At 35.7% G+C, this 16,776-nt stretch overlaps 1 protein-coding gene across 1 annotated transcript; it reads right to left on the reverse strand.

Moving 5' to 3' along the window:
• Positions 1–5,088: 5,088 nt before the first annotated feature.
• LOC137244095 (prostaglandin F synthase 1-like) lies at positions 5,089–14,978 on the reverse strand. Its single transcript, XM_067772644.1, has 5 exons — positions 14,855–14,978; positions 14,281–14,461; positions 9,060–9,250; positions 5,368–5,750; positions 5,089–5,288 (listed from the first exon to the last, which is right to left on the reverse strand). The coding sequence occupies exons 1-5, from the start codon at positions 14,924–14,926 to the stop codon at positions 5,258–5,260; spliced, it is 858 nt and encodes a 285-aa protein (XP_067628745.1). The 5' UTR covers positions 14,927–14,978; the 3' UTR covers positions 5,089–5,257.
• Between the last annotated feature and the right edge of the window lie 1,798 nt (positions 14,979–16,776).

Consider the following 16,776-nt stretch of genomic DNA (forward strand, 5'->3'; position numbering starts at 1 on the left):
ACAAGACACAGCAGGCAGAATTGAAATAGCCCCTACCCAAAAGTTCGACCCAAAGGGGGGACATCAGAATTCGTTCTAGAGGTATGGTTCCTTCGGCAAAGTTTCTTATTTTGATCCCCAGAATACGATTTTCACAGAGCAATGAGCGATTTTTAAATCGACCCGTATGTATATGTAATATAGCTGCAGATGCTCAATCACATATATGCAAATAATGCATTGGACTTGCAAACATAATGCGTATGACAAGGCCATTAGAGTGTGACGAAAATATAAAAGATTTTCCTATACGAAATTATTGGAAAACTTTACCCAAGTTAGTTTCAAGGCGAAATATATTTATGTATATTGTAACGAATTTAGGGAAATTCCGCTTATTCGGAACCTGCTACTAACGTTCGAATCGCTAAACTGTTGAACAAATAACTCCAATGTTCAATAATGCAAAATGGTCTTTATTAGACTATTTTGAGAGTACTTCACAATAGCACTTATAATCCGCAACCAATAGCGTGCTTAAATAAAAACTGAATACTGACTACTCAGCTTGCGCTGCTTTTATACTCTCCATTGCTTCACTCGTATATTTCTACTAAAGTCTAGACCTTTCGCCTTCTAGAACTACTGAACCTCCTGCTTGGTAATTGAGCTACAAATATTCGTGTGTATGTGTCAGTAACAATTTCGGCTGATGATTACATGTGTTTGTGAGTATCTCTTCTTTGTATTGTATTTATTTGTGTAAATGATGATTTGTGTGTTCATGTACACCAGTGTGGCTCGCTTTAATGTTTTTGTTGTTGCGTGCTTATTTACTAACAGCCTAGTGATGTCAACATTCGCCACAATATTATTTTTTGATCGCCATAATGATCCAAATTTTTCATAATATCTGCATAATGGCACGAACTAGGATGTAATGAAAGCGATGTCGCACAGTGCAACGTGCTTGTTTGGTTATTGGTCAAAAAATCAGAGTAAGGACACCCCCACGTTCTATAGGAAAAACTTGTATTTGAACAAAACATATGTTATAGTTCTTAAAATCCGCCTACTACAACGTAAACTTTATGGCAATTCTAAATTATATTATAATAAAATAAATGGTTCACACAAAGCTTTGACTTTTTGATTATGTTTCACGGTTCAAATTTGGTTTAGATCTTAAACTTTTTTGTCTACATATAAGACTAAACTTATTTTGGTTTTAAATGTAGACCTTGCAAGTTTAAAGAGAAATGAGCTGAGTATGACTGGTTTTGAATTGAAATATTTTGGTTTAAATTTTAGTCTAGAAAACTTCCATTTTTGAAACAAAGAAACACTAATATTATAACATTTTGGTTTAGATTCAAAACTAATTTTTTAAATATGAAACCAAAAATACTAGAACTAAAACCTTTCTGTTTGCTTTTCAAAGCCTTGAGTATATATTTGTAACTTTCAAAAACTAGAATTAAAATATTGCAGTTTAAACTTTTCGTCCAAAAATAATCCATATTTTAAACCACAGAATCTACAGTTAAAACTTTTTGGTTTGAATCTATATGTACAAAAATAAACCCTTAGATTAAAACACTTGTTTGTCCCCTGTTAATTTAGAGTGTAGAACTTTAAGATTTCAATTTCAAAACACATATTGCAAATAATATTTTTCAAATTTCTGGATTAAAATTCAAAGCCAAAAATATTTGCAATTGAATTTATCCCCTAATAGTTTATAATAAAGACGAAAAAAGTTTAAAAACACGGTACGGGTAAAACTTTTAGGTTTTAGTTTTAAACTTTTCATAGAAAATGATATCTTTCAAGTGTCTGGACTAAAATTGAAACCAAAATATCTTAGAAATCGCTTAAAACTATTTAGTAGTTCTAAAAGTAGTATAAAAAGCATTAAATCAGCAGTAAACTTTGTTAAGTTTAAAAAATAGCCAAAAATTTCTGACCGTGTATTCATATGTTCGGTTTCTCTTACTCCAATGTTCTTTAGCATATGCTCTTGGTTGATACTTTCAGGGAAACACCCATTTACAAGTACAATAAAAAACTATGGCAGGTGAATTTGCCTTTGAGTAGTCACAAATCGATTTGATGGAATTCAACATATGTAAATAATTTAGTAAAAAGTTCTACCACGTGAAGTATTTTGCACTTTCATTTGTGCCAAAAGTTTTTATTCCCATGTGTTTTTTTGAGCTTACATAAAAACATATTTTCAAAAAAAAGTTTTAAGCTTAGAGCACATGGGAACTTATTTAGGGTATATTATGGTGTATCGTTTTTTTGCTGCAAATTTTCTTTTTCCAAACAAAAGTGTAAATCTTTCTTCGGAGTAATAAATCTATATAAATAGAAATGAATGTTTATGTGCTCTTTAAGGACTTTTGAGGCGTTTAAGACTATTGATAACTTTCAACATATTGTAACGAAATTTGGAAATTTCTGATTACTTTGCAGCTTCTGTTAGCGTTCGAATCTCTTGTCGAATAAATAACTCAAATATTCAGTATAACAAAACGTTCTTTATGATTTTTAATAATCGGGGATTGCCCATATTGCTTTTTTTAAATGTATGAAAACATTTATTTGAAGCAATTTTTTAATTTTATAATTTATTTAATAATTTGGGAAAAATTTGAGAAAAGGCTTTGAAGAGATTTACAAGGTATAATCGAAACAGCTGTCGCCTTGTCCGTCCTGATGTCACGTTGTTTAAAAAATTTTTCCCAAATTATTAAAAAAAAAAAAAAAAAAACGTTCTTTATTTAGACTGCTTTGGGAGTAGTACTTCACAATTTCAATTATCGCGCACTTCACTAAAGCGTGTTAGAATCAAACTGACTGATTATCGCTTGCCCCGCGCTGCTTTTATACTCTCAGTTAGCCTCTTCCACCTATTTCTCCTAAGGTCTAGACTTTTGATGAACATGAATTCTAGAACAGTTGGTTATATAGCTTTATACATGTATATGTGTAGTTTATGTTTTTCTTCTAGCTATTTGCGTGTGTATGTGTGAGTAACAACTTCTGCTCTAAGCTGATGACTACATATGTGTATGTGAAATAATCTCTTTGCTTCGCTGCTGGTTATGTATGTGAAATATTCTTCGTCGCATTTTATGTATGTATGTAAATCGTGTACTGTTGTTGTGTTTATTTACGAACAGCATAGTGATGTTAGAAATACTAATATTCGCCACAATATGGTTGGTAGACATCGTTCTCGCTGCTGTCGGTTTAATAACTGGGCGTACGGGATCCATGTCCGAAGAAGAACTGTCCATATCCGCAAAATTCTTCTCTAAACTTTTAGTGAGTAACACAAGGTGGACGGCCTTAAAGTCGATTGATCTTGTGATCATTTTAAAAGGCCTCAAGGTCAGTTGAAGTTATGACCATATAAAATGGTAACAACGTCAATTGTCAAAAGGTTACAATGTCAACGATATCGACTTTATGACCATACAGCTTTTCTGTAATGGTCATAAAGTCAACTTATATTCTCCCAAATGGAAGGATTGTATTTTTTCGTATTAAAATATTACGAGCTAGCATTAGAAGAGCAATAAATGTAGAACGGTAAAGAATATGCGGAATTATTTGAGTGTAAAATTTGTTCACTTTGGAAATATGGAATTTTTAGAATTCGAATACAACAAACATATTGTGACGAATATTCACATCACTAAATAAATGCACAAAAACAAAAACCTTAAAGTAAGTTACATAAACACATTAATCATCATGTACACACATACATACAAGAAGCAGAGAGGTACTCACAAACGCATGTGATCATCAGCCGAAGTAGTACTCACATATACACACGCATATGGTTAAACACTACAGATACACGCGCGTGTGGCTGGTGAACAGGTAGAGAATTCTAGAAGAAGAAACGTCTAGACATTTTGGCAGAGAGTGTAAAAGCAGCACAAGCAGACTAGACAGTATTCAGTTTGATTTAAGCACGTTATTGGTTGCGAAGTATATTTGTTATTATGAAGTACTTTCAAAGTAGTCTCATTTCATCATCATAAGACCATTTTGCATAATTGTATATTAGAGTTATTTATTCAACAATTTAGCGATACGAACGTTAGTAGAAGGTGTAAAATAAGCGGAGTTTCACTAAATTCGTTACAATATATTCTATATTCTGTAAGATTGTACTGAATAAATAAAAAATGTAAATATATGGTGCGCTTTAGATCCGAGGAAATCCAGACCGAACTAAAAAATGAGCCAATGAAGTTTTCTGTGATTTAAGAACTTATTCTACCAAATGGCCAATGATTTTTTGTCCACGGCTAAAAAAGAGCCTATACTCAGGGTTCATAAATTAAAAATGTAAGGCGCGATAACCTCCGAAGAGATTTTAGGCCGAGTTTATCTTCCAATTTGCGTCGTGCACTTCTTGATTTTTTCCTACAAATTGGCGGGACGGGACCCACTTATTTTATGCCGACTCCGAACGGCATCTGCAAGGCAGATGAGTTTTCACTGAGAGCTTTTCATGGCAGAAATACAGTCAGAGTGCTTTCCAAACACTGCCGAGGGGCGACCCCGCTTAGAACAATTTTCTCCTAATTGAAAAAACCTGTTTCTAAAATTTTGATTTTGCTTTGCCCGGGGCGTGAACACAGGATCTTCGGTGTGGATGGCGGAGCACGCTACCATCACACCACGACGGCCGCCTCACGATTCATTCCATTGAAAAATCTGATTAATGTCCAGCTTAAATTTTATTGAAATAAGAATGAATTGAAATAATTAGAAATTTATGGCCTCATTGCAGAGAAAACCCGGACTAAAAACTTGTTCGGTATGGATTATTACTTTTAAGTTGAATATGTTTATTAAAATCTAACCCAAAGCGGAAAACTTTATTGAGTTTTGTGCTGGTTTAGATGCCGTAAAATTGTGGTTATTACCTTTTTCCAAAAATGCCTAAAAAGTGAAATTTTAAAAAGTTGTAAAGGAAATTGACCTTGTGGCCATTCGAAGCAGTGTTAAGGCAATTTACCTTTTGAACATTTGACGTTATGGCCGTTGACCTTATGTCACCCCACCATTTTTTGCTGTAACAGCAAACATTCACTAACTGCTGCATCTTAAAGCACGGTTCTGGTATACATTTTAAGATTTAACTTTTTTAAGTACAATTTAATTAAATTTGGTTTAATCTAAGTTTAAAGTATCGATCTTATTTCAGCTACATTTACAAAAATTTATTTATATGCAAATGTGGGTAAGCTTAGAATGGGTACTCAGGATGACTCTCAATGCTGAAATTAAAAAAAGAAAAAAAAATGGAAAACTAAAGTATTGAATAATTATTATCTCTGTTCTAACTATTTTTCTCACCCTTTTATAAATTTAAAATCAACGTATCGAAAACCACGATCCAACCTATTCAAAATGGCGATATCCTCGTGTTTGAGCGAAAAATTCTGTATCTCTTGTATTTCTTTCATTCGATCAGAATTCGACATTCTCAATACAAATGTATAACCCTTATCCAAAATCCAACGTAAAAGCACTTGCGTTTCCGTTTTTTTGTATTTTGTGGCTAAACCCTTAACGTCTGGTATTTCGACCAACTTTGGTAGTACTCGTTTTATACCAGTAAAATTATTTGTGAATAACAAATCTTGAGCACCGAGTGGCGCATAAGCTGATATGACAATTTGCTGCTTTTCACAAAATTCCACTAGTGAGGGTTGTTGCAAATATATATGATATTCAATCTGTTTTATGAAGACATCAAATTTTAATTTGAAATTTTTACTGCGGTAACATCTCAGTAGCCCAGTTATGAAAGGTTTGCAACTCGAATGGAAAGCTGGAAGTGCATATCGTCGATCTGAAGGAAGTCTAACCCTTTTCTGTTCTTCACGTGGAAAACTAGCACAGTTCGTTATGCGCGTGGAAGACTGATGTAGGTGCTGGTGAAACGTGTTAGTTTTCCACGCGAACGACGAACTATTCCAGTCTTCCACGCAATCATGAACCGTTATGGCCTTTCTTGGGAATTCGAAACGTGGAGGCCTACTCTATGGAACAGAAAATATACATGCATTTAACTATAACATTATTGCAGGGTTGTTATTAAGAAATGCGTTTTAAGCAAAATATAATGGTTTTGTCGCATTTGCTGGTGAAACGATATTAAGGCCCGGTTTCTCAGTGTGAGTTTAAGCTCCAGTTAAAGTTGACTAAAGCTTAACCTTGCCACTTTGTTTGATAACATAAAATTTTGCTGCTCACCTCAGGTTAAGCGGCGGAAGGCTTGAACTCTAGTCAACTTTAACTACCGCGATGCGTGTGGGGAAATGCGCACCTCATGTCTTTTGAAAAACGACTTTCAACAGATTCTTTTCTTTAGAATCTTTTTCAAAAGCACCCTAATGCAGAATTTTATTGAATAACCGTCTATTTCAACATTGGATACAAAAGCGATTTATTTCAGAATTCATTTCAAAAACGTCCACTCTCTGCATAAATTCAATACATTTGGATCGACGATGGAGCCTTTATGAAGAATAATGTTAAAGAGCATTTTACTACCTTTATATTCAGTCCCTTTTATGTTTCTTCCCTCATTTCCATACGAATTTTTGACCCACGGAAAAGTCTTTTTCGGTAACTTCCCGTGGAGCTAGACACTTCATACTTAGAACTTAATTCAGATCTGGAGGACATTACAATGCAAGTGAAAAAAAATCCCCTACGTGGCGCACAGATCGAGATATACAGAAAATTCATTTTAAAATGGAAATTTTGCGATCGTCTTTTAACTAACTTCTCGCTGATACAGAGACTTGAAACTTAGCATATAGTTTGCGAGTCGATGGCTCTACAATTCGTGGAAAACAAAATGCCGCCAGGTGGCAGACGAATCGAGATAAACGAAAATTCCTGAAAAAACGCAGGGAATCTTGCGATCGATTTTTAAGTAACTTCCCGGTGAGCTAGAGACTTGAAGCTTGGGCCGTGAGCCAGAACCCGGTGACAATGCAATATTTGATCAAAAGAATTTCGCTAGGTGGTGCATGGATCGAGATATTAAAAAAATTTGTTTTGATTTGGGAATCTTTCAATCCATTTTTAATTAACTTTCTGGTGATCTAGAGACTTTAAACTTGGCACACAGTTTGAGGCTTGGTGACAATACAATTTACAGAAAACAAAATTCCACTAGGTGGTGCGATAAGTGAGATAACTGCAAATCCTTGAAAAACGAGGGGAATCTTGCAATCAATTTTTGAGTAACCTCCCGGTGAGCTGGAGATATGAAAATTGAGACGTAAGTAAGAACCCGGTTACAATGCAATATTTTTTCCAAAAAAATTCCGCTAGGTGGCGCTTAAATCGAGATATTAGGAAAATTAATTTTAATTTGGGAATCTTTCAATCCATAGAGACTTGTAACTTAGCACATATTTCAAGACCTAGTGACAATACAATTTATAGAAAACAAAATTCAGCTAGGTGGCGTGCTAATTGAGATAACTACAAATCCCTGAAAAACGAGGGGAATCTTACGATCGATTTTTGAGTAACTTGCCGCTGAGCTAGAGGCGTGAAACTTGGACCGTGGGTCAGAACCCGGGTCCAACTCACCCGCTCCACCAATATCAAGAACATCGAACAGCTATAATAATTCACCGATTTATATGTAGCACACATACATCTTTCTACATTCACCTAAGCCGAATATAGATATAGACGTAGTACGTCCGAGCAACGCCAAAGAACGGGTAGCTATTTTGAACAAATAAATAAAGATAAGAATTTTCGCTTAGGAATTACTTAAATTAATAATCAAAGTTGCAATTGCCTTTTTGTAGCCAGTACTAAAAAATTGAAAAAAAAGACGATAAAAAAATTTTAAAGACTTCCTTCATATAAATGGACCAAAAAATAGAAAGCAATTTTTCCTTTAATACAGACATATTCTTGTTAAATTTTGACTAAAAAACTTTAACAATAGCTCTTGTAAAATAATTTTGGGATTTAAAACTATAAAGGTGGAGAGTAATCTTTCAATTTGAGGCAAACCAAATACTTGGGATTAACTAATTGATTATTTAAAATTTAAACACGCGCTCTACCTTTACAATTTTAAATCCCAAATTTCTTTTACAAGAGCTATTGTTAAAGTTTTTTAGTCAAAATTCAACAAGAATATGTCTGTATTAAAGGAAATTTTTCCTTTTATTTTTAGTCCATTTATATAAAGGTAGTCCTTAAAATTTTTTATCATCTTTTTACTTAAAATAAATTTAAAGTGAGAGCGTTTTCGAACTAACAGCCGAGATAGGATGATAATCCACTCAGGCAAAGATGTATGAGACTAATAATATACACCAGACGGGGATGACAGGTGACTTGTGCAGTGAGTTTTCGTTTGCGGAGAGAGGACATAACTTCTCATTTGGCTTCTCAGTTCAAAGCAGCCTTTATTGGCAAATGCATTTTTTCATTGGATTTTAAGGCCGATAGTATTTTGGTGTTAAACTTGGTTACCAGTTAAACGAAGTTTTTTACTACTAAGAAAATATCGCCAACAGCGAGTTAGTTTCGAAGACGCCTGTTTTACTTTAAGGCAGTACCCGCTGTTTCATCCTGATTTACGACCTAGCCCAAAATATCCACTTGTAGCTTATTACGAGGTTGACTTTGTAAGTAACTGGACTATTGTGCCGAAAAGGGATATACTTATCTGCAGAACTGCTGGTAGTATGGTGCAATGGGGAATTATTTTAGCGATTTGAGTGCGATTAAAATTTGATAGACCAATCGACTTAGTAAGACCTTTGAGTACCAATTCTTCCATTTTCTGTAAAAAAAATAGTGTTTTATTAAGATCAAATAAGCACGTTGTCTAATTAAAGACGAACCAATCACACGCAAACATATCCGAACTACCTGAAAAGACGGACACCGGTGCGTATACGTAACATTTTATTTATTTTTGGTATGAAAGAGTTACATACGTAATCCTTCAATGTGAACTTGGTCGATATGCACATACACAACAGATAATGGCTTACCTTCCAGAGTTTAATATGGTCCGTTGAATAATCCAAACAGACCGTACGATCATTATTCCATTTTAAGACATCGAACCTTTCATCTGGCACCAAACCAACAGGCGCTTGAATGAGGTATAGATCAACATAGTCAAGTTTAAGAGATGTTAATGAATGCATTATTGCAAGTTGAACGCTTTCAGGAACATTGGCTACGAAAAATAAGGAATGGATTTTGATTAAAAATGAATAAAACAAAAAAATTTTGAATGATTTCTTTGTTAATCGGCTCGAATCTTCAGCGAATTGTTATCACGCTCCTCTTGTCGAACTTCTTGGGAACATGCTGCTTTGAACGCATAGAGGTTGTTATCATGCCAGTTTGTACAGTTGAACAGTTGAATAGATGGTTTGTGTCATTTGGTGAAGCTACCAATGTGGGAAATACATTGAGTATGTCAGGATGTGGTCAGGATAGATAAAAGCTTAATCTAAATATGTAAAGGGACATTTTGCAAGGGTGACTGATGTCACGTTAGGAAATATCACCACGGCAGAACATTCATCTCCATAGGCAACTGAGATAACTGCTTCTGGTAACTAAGGGAGTTTAAATATGTAATTTCATGTAATCAGCTATTGAACCTTTTAGAAATAGCATACTTTTTTCTAGGTGGAATGTTGCGCAGTTGATCGTGACGTGTTTAGAATTTTTCTAAGCGCGTATAACATTTGACACGTGTTATTGGTGCTTTGCATTTGGCGCAAAGCATACTGATGATTAGCTTAGTGCAGCTTCGCATTACAGTAAGGAGGCAGTGGTATCACGATGCGGTCATGGGCCTAGAATTTTAACGCTTTGGCTTTTTTGATAGCTTATTCAACCTCTGTGGTTTTAGTCCGTCTAGTACGAGGTTATTATTCCGGATATGGATTATTGGTTGAAGGAACCGCCGGACCTGAGCGATAGGCTGCAGATATATACTGACGGCTCCAAACTGGATTATAAGGTGGGTAGCGGTGTCTTTGCACCTCAAATAGGGTGGAATCTATCATTTAGCCTGCCCGATCATTGCAGCGTCTTTCAGGCGGAGGTGGCTGCTTTAAATGAGGCCGCTGATCACCTGAGAAAGGCTGCTCACGGCTATAACCAAATTTGTATTTACTCTGACAGCCAGGCTGCACTAAAAGCACTTGGATCGGTCATATGTAAGTCCAGGACAGTAGAGAAGTGCCGCAAATCGCTTAACGAGATCGCTGAGAAAACTTCCCTCAGTCTGGTAAGGGTGCCTGGACACTCGAATATACCGGGCAATGGGATGGCTGACGAACTTGCAAGAGGGGGCACATCCATTCCGCTTTCGTCGTCCTGTAAGGGATTGAGCATGCCACTCACTACCTGTAAGCTCATTTTGAAAGGAATTTTCCTTAGGGAAGCGGGTGTGAGATGGAGCAATCTTGAATCCTGCTACCACTCCAAGCTCCTGTGCCCTGAATAGGATGCGAGACGCACAAAAAGTCTCCTTCTTTTTGGTAGGGGGGCATATCTCTGGTGGTTGGATTTATTACCGGCCACATAGCAATCGGGAGGCACGCACAACGGCTGGGTGCTCCCTATAATGATTACTGCAGGAGCTGCAAAGAAGAAGAGGAGATATAAACAGTCAAACATTTTCTGTGCGATTGTCCCGCGCTTTGGCACAAGAGGAAGAAATCTCTGGGATCTTCCTTCTTTCACGATCTTTGTGATCTGGCTAAGTTGGAAACTAAGAAACTCCTGACGTTTGCTGTATCGAGCTGTTGGTTTGAGTAGGGGAGAGATCCACGTGGTATCACAATGGTACCTTTTTGAGCCTAAGTGCACTGGTGCTCACACCGGTGGCCACTCTAACCTAACCTAACCTAGTCCGTCTACTTAATGGCTTGTTGATTGGCTTCCTCTATAAAGTTTGAACTGAGTGGTCCGAAGAACCTTAAATGGACTGAGTATATCCATAGTGGTCCCTACTAAAGAATTCAAAAGGAACTGTTGGCAAAAGGAAATATTCCCTATATTGAAATGTCTCACTTAATAACGGTCTCTCTCTAGGTCTGGTGCCTCGGCTGGGACACCCGAATCAGTCCCAATTTTTTCCAGTAGGTATCTCAGTTCTCTAGTGGAGTATCAGCCTATTTGGAGAAAGCGCTGTCTAGAAATGCATGGTTGACGTAAGCAAGACTTTTCGATGCTATTACACCAGCTGGCCGACTATCAAGAAGTCGTTTTTAAGACTGCAAAGTCCGCATAGGCTTCCTGACTACACGGATACCAGATGCTGATCTCAGTAAAACGAAAAATTATCATCAAATTTCAATCCATGTGTCTATTTAATTTCCGCCCGACTTTTTGCATCTAAAGGTAAATAGTAGTTGTAAAAAAAAGATTCCGTATGTACTTTGTTACTCCCTTTATATGGACTGTGAAAATTTCGATATCCAACTCAGAAGCGTTTTTAAGCCTCAATACACTAAGTGTATCCTCTTTATTTTTAAGAATAAAAGAGGTAGGTACTCTCAGCAAGCCACTAAGGCACTGAATATGCACTGAATATGCACAACGCCGAAACCGGTCTGCAGACCAAATTTGCAAAGGATGACGGAAATCGTTCCAATATTTATCATTCAATGTAGTTTACTAATTTAGTGTTTGATTTTTTGGCGTCATCTGACCAGCAGAATAATGGGACGTAGGGGACTTTTGATATCACAAGTCTATTAAAGGGGTAATATGTAACTTTGGGAAGTATGCCTCATATTTCATCACAAAGTCGATTATAGCTGAAGGAATCGCTTGTTAGCTTGTTAAGGGCGGCCTCTAGCTGAGTATTCCAAACGGAGGATCTTTCCAAGGTAACCCTTTCGTTTTTCATATCCTTTATAAAACCGATTCAAATGGCGCATCTTGACTCTTATAGTGCTAGGTTTCTTTTTTGGGTAAGAGGAGCAAGCTAGTTTTATAACGGTTGTAGAAAATCCTTTGTAAGCACTTTTATGTTACCACTTTTATGTTTGTTGCACGTGATCGGGTCTTGCATTCTTGTAACGCATTTTACTATATAATATCCTTGTGTGTCAAATTCATTTTTTTTCAGTGGGTGAAAGTCATCTCGGACTATGGTCTACAAAAAGTACATCCTCTTAACCCTAGTGAGATAACGTACGTCTGTGAGACGTACGTCGTTTTAATTTTGCTCTCAGTCTCCCACAATCGTAAAGAGAGAACATTCTCATTCTCATTCTCATTCTCAGTTTTCTCAGCTACCATTACCAGCTTGTCAGTGGGGGGTGTTTTTCAGTAGTAACTTTTTTGTTTGCTGAAATATATACAATTGTTTTTTTAAAAAAACGTCTAAGAGACGTATCGTTATCTTTTACGTGACTACAAATTTTATATGTAATTTTTGCCTAAAATGGTAATTTTAGCTAATATTTTTTTAAGTGTAGTTTAAACCAGTTAATGCATTCAATTGAAGTACAAAAAAAATTTATTTTATTTTAATTTTTTGCTATAAACTGAGGTCCTTCGAAAAAGACTGATTTTTGTAAGAACAAGTCCAGGACAAGTCAAGCTTAATTTCTAATATATGAAAAAAAACCATATTTTTCTTTAAAAAACATTTAAAACAAGTGAATATATATTGTAACGAATTTAGTGAAATTCCGCTTATTTCAAATCTTCTTCTAACATTCGAATCACTAAACTGTTAAATAAATAACTCCAATATTGAATAATGCAAAAATGGTCTTTATTAGACTACTTGAAAGTACACTTATACTTCGCAACTGATAGCTTGCTTAAATCAAACTGATTGTCGTGCCTCAACTGTTGCTGCTTTTTATACTGTTTGGTTTCCTCGTTGACATATTTCTAGGCGCTCCTATTTCTAAAATTTACAAGTTAGTTATCAGCTATAAATTTCTCAGCAATAACTACAGATGCACGATTTTATAACTTCTCTCATAAGCCATGCGCGTGTATATGTGAGTGATACTTGCACAGATGATTGCATACATTTGGGGGTATCTCAGATATATGCATGTGTTTGTGCGTTACCCTCCGCTGCTCGTATGGACATATGGGTAGACATAATGGTTGATTTGTTGATGTGCATACGAGTCACTGCTTAGTATCGGCTTAGAGATGATAGTATCCCTTAGTGTTGCTAATATTCGACACAATATCAAATAAATGATTAAAATCAAAAACAATGTAAGTTTTTGTTATGCCTTTAGGGTCCTTAAACTTGAACACGTCTCTCAGACGTACGTTATCTTTCTAGGGTAAAAAATAACGTTATCTTTCTAGGGTTAAGGGTATCGAATGTTGGTCACAATCGATTCGGGTTGATATTGTGGCGAATTTTAGCATCACTATGTTGTTAGTAAATAAAGACACAACACCAATAAAGCAAGCTACCACTCGTGTGTACGTGAACAAATCAATCATTATTTACACACATACATACAAGCAAACGAAGAGATACTCACAAACACATGTATCATCAGCCGAAGTAGTTACTCACACATGCACGCGCATATGGATATAAGATAAACATAAACTACAAGTATACATGTATATACATGGTAACCAAGCAGGAGATAAAAAAGTTCTAGCAGGTGAACCATCTAGACCTTGGGAGAAATATGCGAACGAAGCAACGGAGGGTATAAAAGCAGCGCAAGCTAATAAAGACCATTTTGCAATACAGAATATTGGAGTTATTTATTCGAGAGTTTAGCGATACGAATGTTAGCAGAAGGTTGCAAATAAGCGGAATTTCGCAAAATTCGTTACAATATTGAAACCTTGAAATTTCCCGATTTCGCGTGGTTATTAAAAAAACAATATTGAATATTTTCAACACAGGCTACAGGATCAATATTGTTTCTATCAAGGGTGCGAGCGAACTTCGTACGACCCATATAAATATGGTGAAACCCGTCGTATACAGGCAATTTTTTTAACGTTAAGGTAGAGGATTTTGTGTTTGGGGATCGAATATTTGGGGATCTCGTGCCTGTCTCAATCTATTCAGTGCACCCTCCTAACTACATACTGTTTTACTTCAATCTAGCATCGTTAACAACATACTAATAGACTTTGGCGTTGTGCTTGCCAATGGGCTAATGTGTCGTCTGCCCCCCTCATGATAAACGCAGAAACGGGACGATGTGTTATTTATTAATGTGTAAGCAGTATCACCTGTTGGAGGTAGCTTTGTTGTTATAAATAAATCAGTACGTTTTACTTTTCCTCTATCCATCATTTCTTTTAGAGTTTTGCCAATTTGTTGTTCATTAGAATTAAACATTGATGTATCAATGTGTGTATAACCAGCATTTATTGCGCCCCTTATATTGAAACTTAGATCATCCACATGAACCTGAAATGAGAGATTTAAAATATATAGGCACTATGTAGTGTGCGGGGCCACTTAGTCCTTTGGCTTATGGGTCGGGGGTGTTCACTTAGCAAACGGTTAAAAAGCTTCATACCAGAATTTACGCCAAGAATGTATTATCCAGAATGCGTCCACAAAAGGTACTATCTTTTGGTACAATGTTGCACTTAAACTGACCGGGCACGAAATACCTTATCAAAACTGAATATGAAAACAGAACCAAACTCAATATTAATGTGTTGTATTCAAATTAAGGTATCGAGGCTTTAGCTTAAATTTCTGAGATAATTCATCCTCTCCATCAAATTATGAGATAAAACGTTTTTAATCTTTTACTCAGCCGTTCAATTTATAAACTCATACCAAATCACTCACATTAAAAGTATTAATTCCCATTGTGGGCATCTTATTGCCATCATTTAAAGAAATAAATGGACTTGTAGCCATTTTTGAAATTGAAAATTTTCTTTTTTTAATATACCGAATTTTTCTGCATAGAATTATTAAATATGTAGCGTGAATTTAAAAAATTTTCTTAAATAAATAGAATTGATACATTTTTTTATTTTTCAAAACAATTAACAAAAAATGTTGATAAAATCATGATAAAATGAAAAGTTTTTCATTATAATGTCAAATCCACTGGAATGGAAGTAAGGCTTCGTTTACATTTCGACAAAAGAAAAGTCTTACAATTGTGCTTTTTACGGTATCCAACAGATGCTTTGCTGAATAAAGATTCAGAATGTGTGAATTTTGAATTGGTTTTTTAAATTTGAAATATGAAAGAAAAGTGTACGTTTCAAAACTCAAACTTTCTCAATTGGGCACCTAGAGGAGTGCGGATAAACATTTTTCGAAATTTTCGATATCGAAAAAGTGAGCGTGCTCATAGTCGGATTTCGCCCATTTTTAACACCAAGATAAAGTGAGTTCAGATAAGTACATGAACTAAGTTTTTTTTTTTACACTGTTCAGCTCCAGAAGAGATTTCATCAGCCAAGCGTAATACTTAAAGAGAACAGAAGCAAACGTATTGTCACGGATATTAGCATCACTAAGCTATACCATCACTAAGGCCATGCTAAGCAGTATTCACGTCAATAATCAAATCATGTATACACATATATAAGGCAGCCGAGAGATGTCACACACAGATGCATTTACGTCTATGTGTGCGCGAGACACTGTAAACTACAAACATTCACATCAATAATTCAATCATTATGTCTACACATATGTAGGTACACGCAGCTGAGAAGCAAGGCACAACCATATGCAGACATCTTATTTGAGATGCTCCTAAATGTAGGCAATTATAATTGTGGAAGTGTCGCTCACACATACAAGCATGGGGTATGAGAGAAGCTATAAAATCGTGCAATTGCAAAAGCTGAGAAGTTTGAGAGATACTGGACTAGTAGATTCTGGAAGCGTATAGAAGAGGCGAACGAGGAAACCAAAGAGTATAAAAGGCGACAGATGTAGAGGCGCTGTAATTCAGTTTGAGTTGAGCTATCAATCAGTTTGATTAAGCACGCGATCTGGCGGCCAATAGTAGAGTTTCATTTGAGTTATCAATCAGTTTGGTTATTAAGCCAGCGAGTAGCAAAGTATAAGTGTTACTGTAAAGTACTTTAATAAAGGCCATTTTTCCATTATTCAATATTGGAGTTATTTATTCAACAGTTTAGTGATTCGAACTTAGCAGAGGATTGCAAATAAGAGGATTTGCAAGTAAAATTCGTTACAGTATTACACATTATTAATTAAGAGGTGAGAACAATTTTTTTATAAAAAAAAGGGGAGTCCGAGCTATCAAATGTGTTTGAGTGAGAGTTATAATCTTGGCATAAACGCCGAAAATATTCATTTTGTTCGAAATTCGTTCTACATTGTTTCAGCATAAGAGGTTTGAAGTGTGTCGATGTCCGAGAGGGAACGCAAAAGTTCACTTCGTTCAGAAATTGGCTTTAGATTGATCCATTTAAAAGTTTTAGTAAGGATATATCGATTTTTGCTCAAGTTATCGCTTTATCCGTCTTTGCTAATGAATTATCGCACTTTTTCGGTTTTTCGAAATTTTCGACATCGAAAAAGTGGGCTTGGTTATAGTACGATTTCGTTCATTTTAAATAGCGATCTGAGATGAGTGCGCAGGAACCTACATACCAAATTTCATTAAGATACCTCAAAATTTACTCAAGCTATCGTGTTTACGGGCAAATGGATGGACGGACGGACGAACGGACATGGCTAAATGAATTTCTTTTTTCGCCCAGATCATTTTGATATAT

Source organism: Eurosta solidaginis, chromosome 1, assembly GCF_040869045.1.
Source record: "Eurosta solidaginis isolate ZX-2024a chromosome 1, ASM4086904v1, whole genome shotgun sequence".
NCBI lineage: Eukaryota > Metazoa > Arthropoda > Insecta > Diptera > Tephritidae > Eurosta > Eurosta solidaginis.

What these genes read in the sequence shown, in the direction of transcription:
- LOC137244095 (XM_067772644.1), bottom strand. Translation starts at nt 14,926, where the DNA reads ATGGCTACAAGTCCATTTATTTCTTTAAATGATGGCAATAAGATGCCC. An exon ending in ACCATATTAAACTCTGGAAG is followed by an intron (nt 5,751 to 9,059) that starts GTAAGCCATTAT and finishes TTCATAAAACAG; the next exon opens with ATTGAATATCATATATATTT. An exon ending in GATTTTAAATTTATAAAAGG is followed by an intron (nt 5,289 to 5,367) that starts GTGAGAAAAATA and finishes TTTTAATTTCAG; the next exon opens with CATTGAGAGTCATCCTGAGT.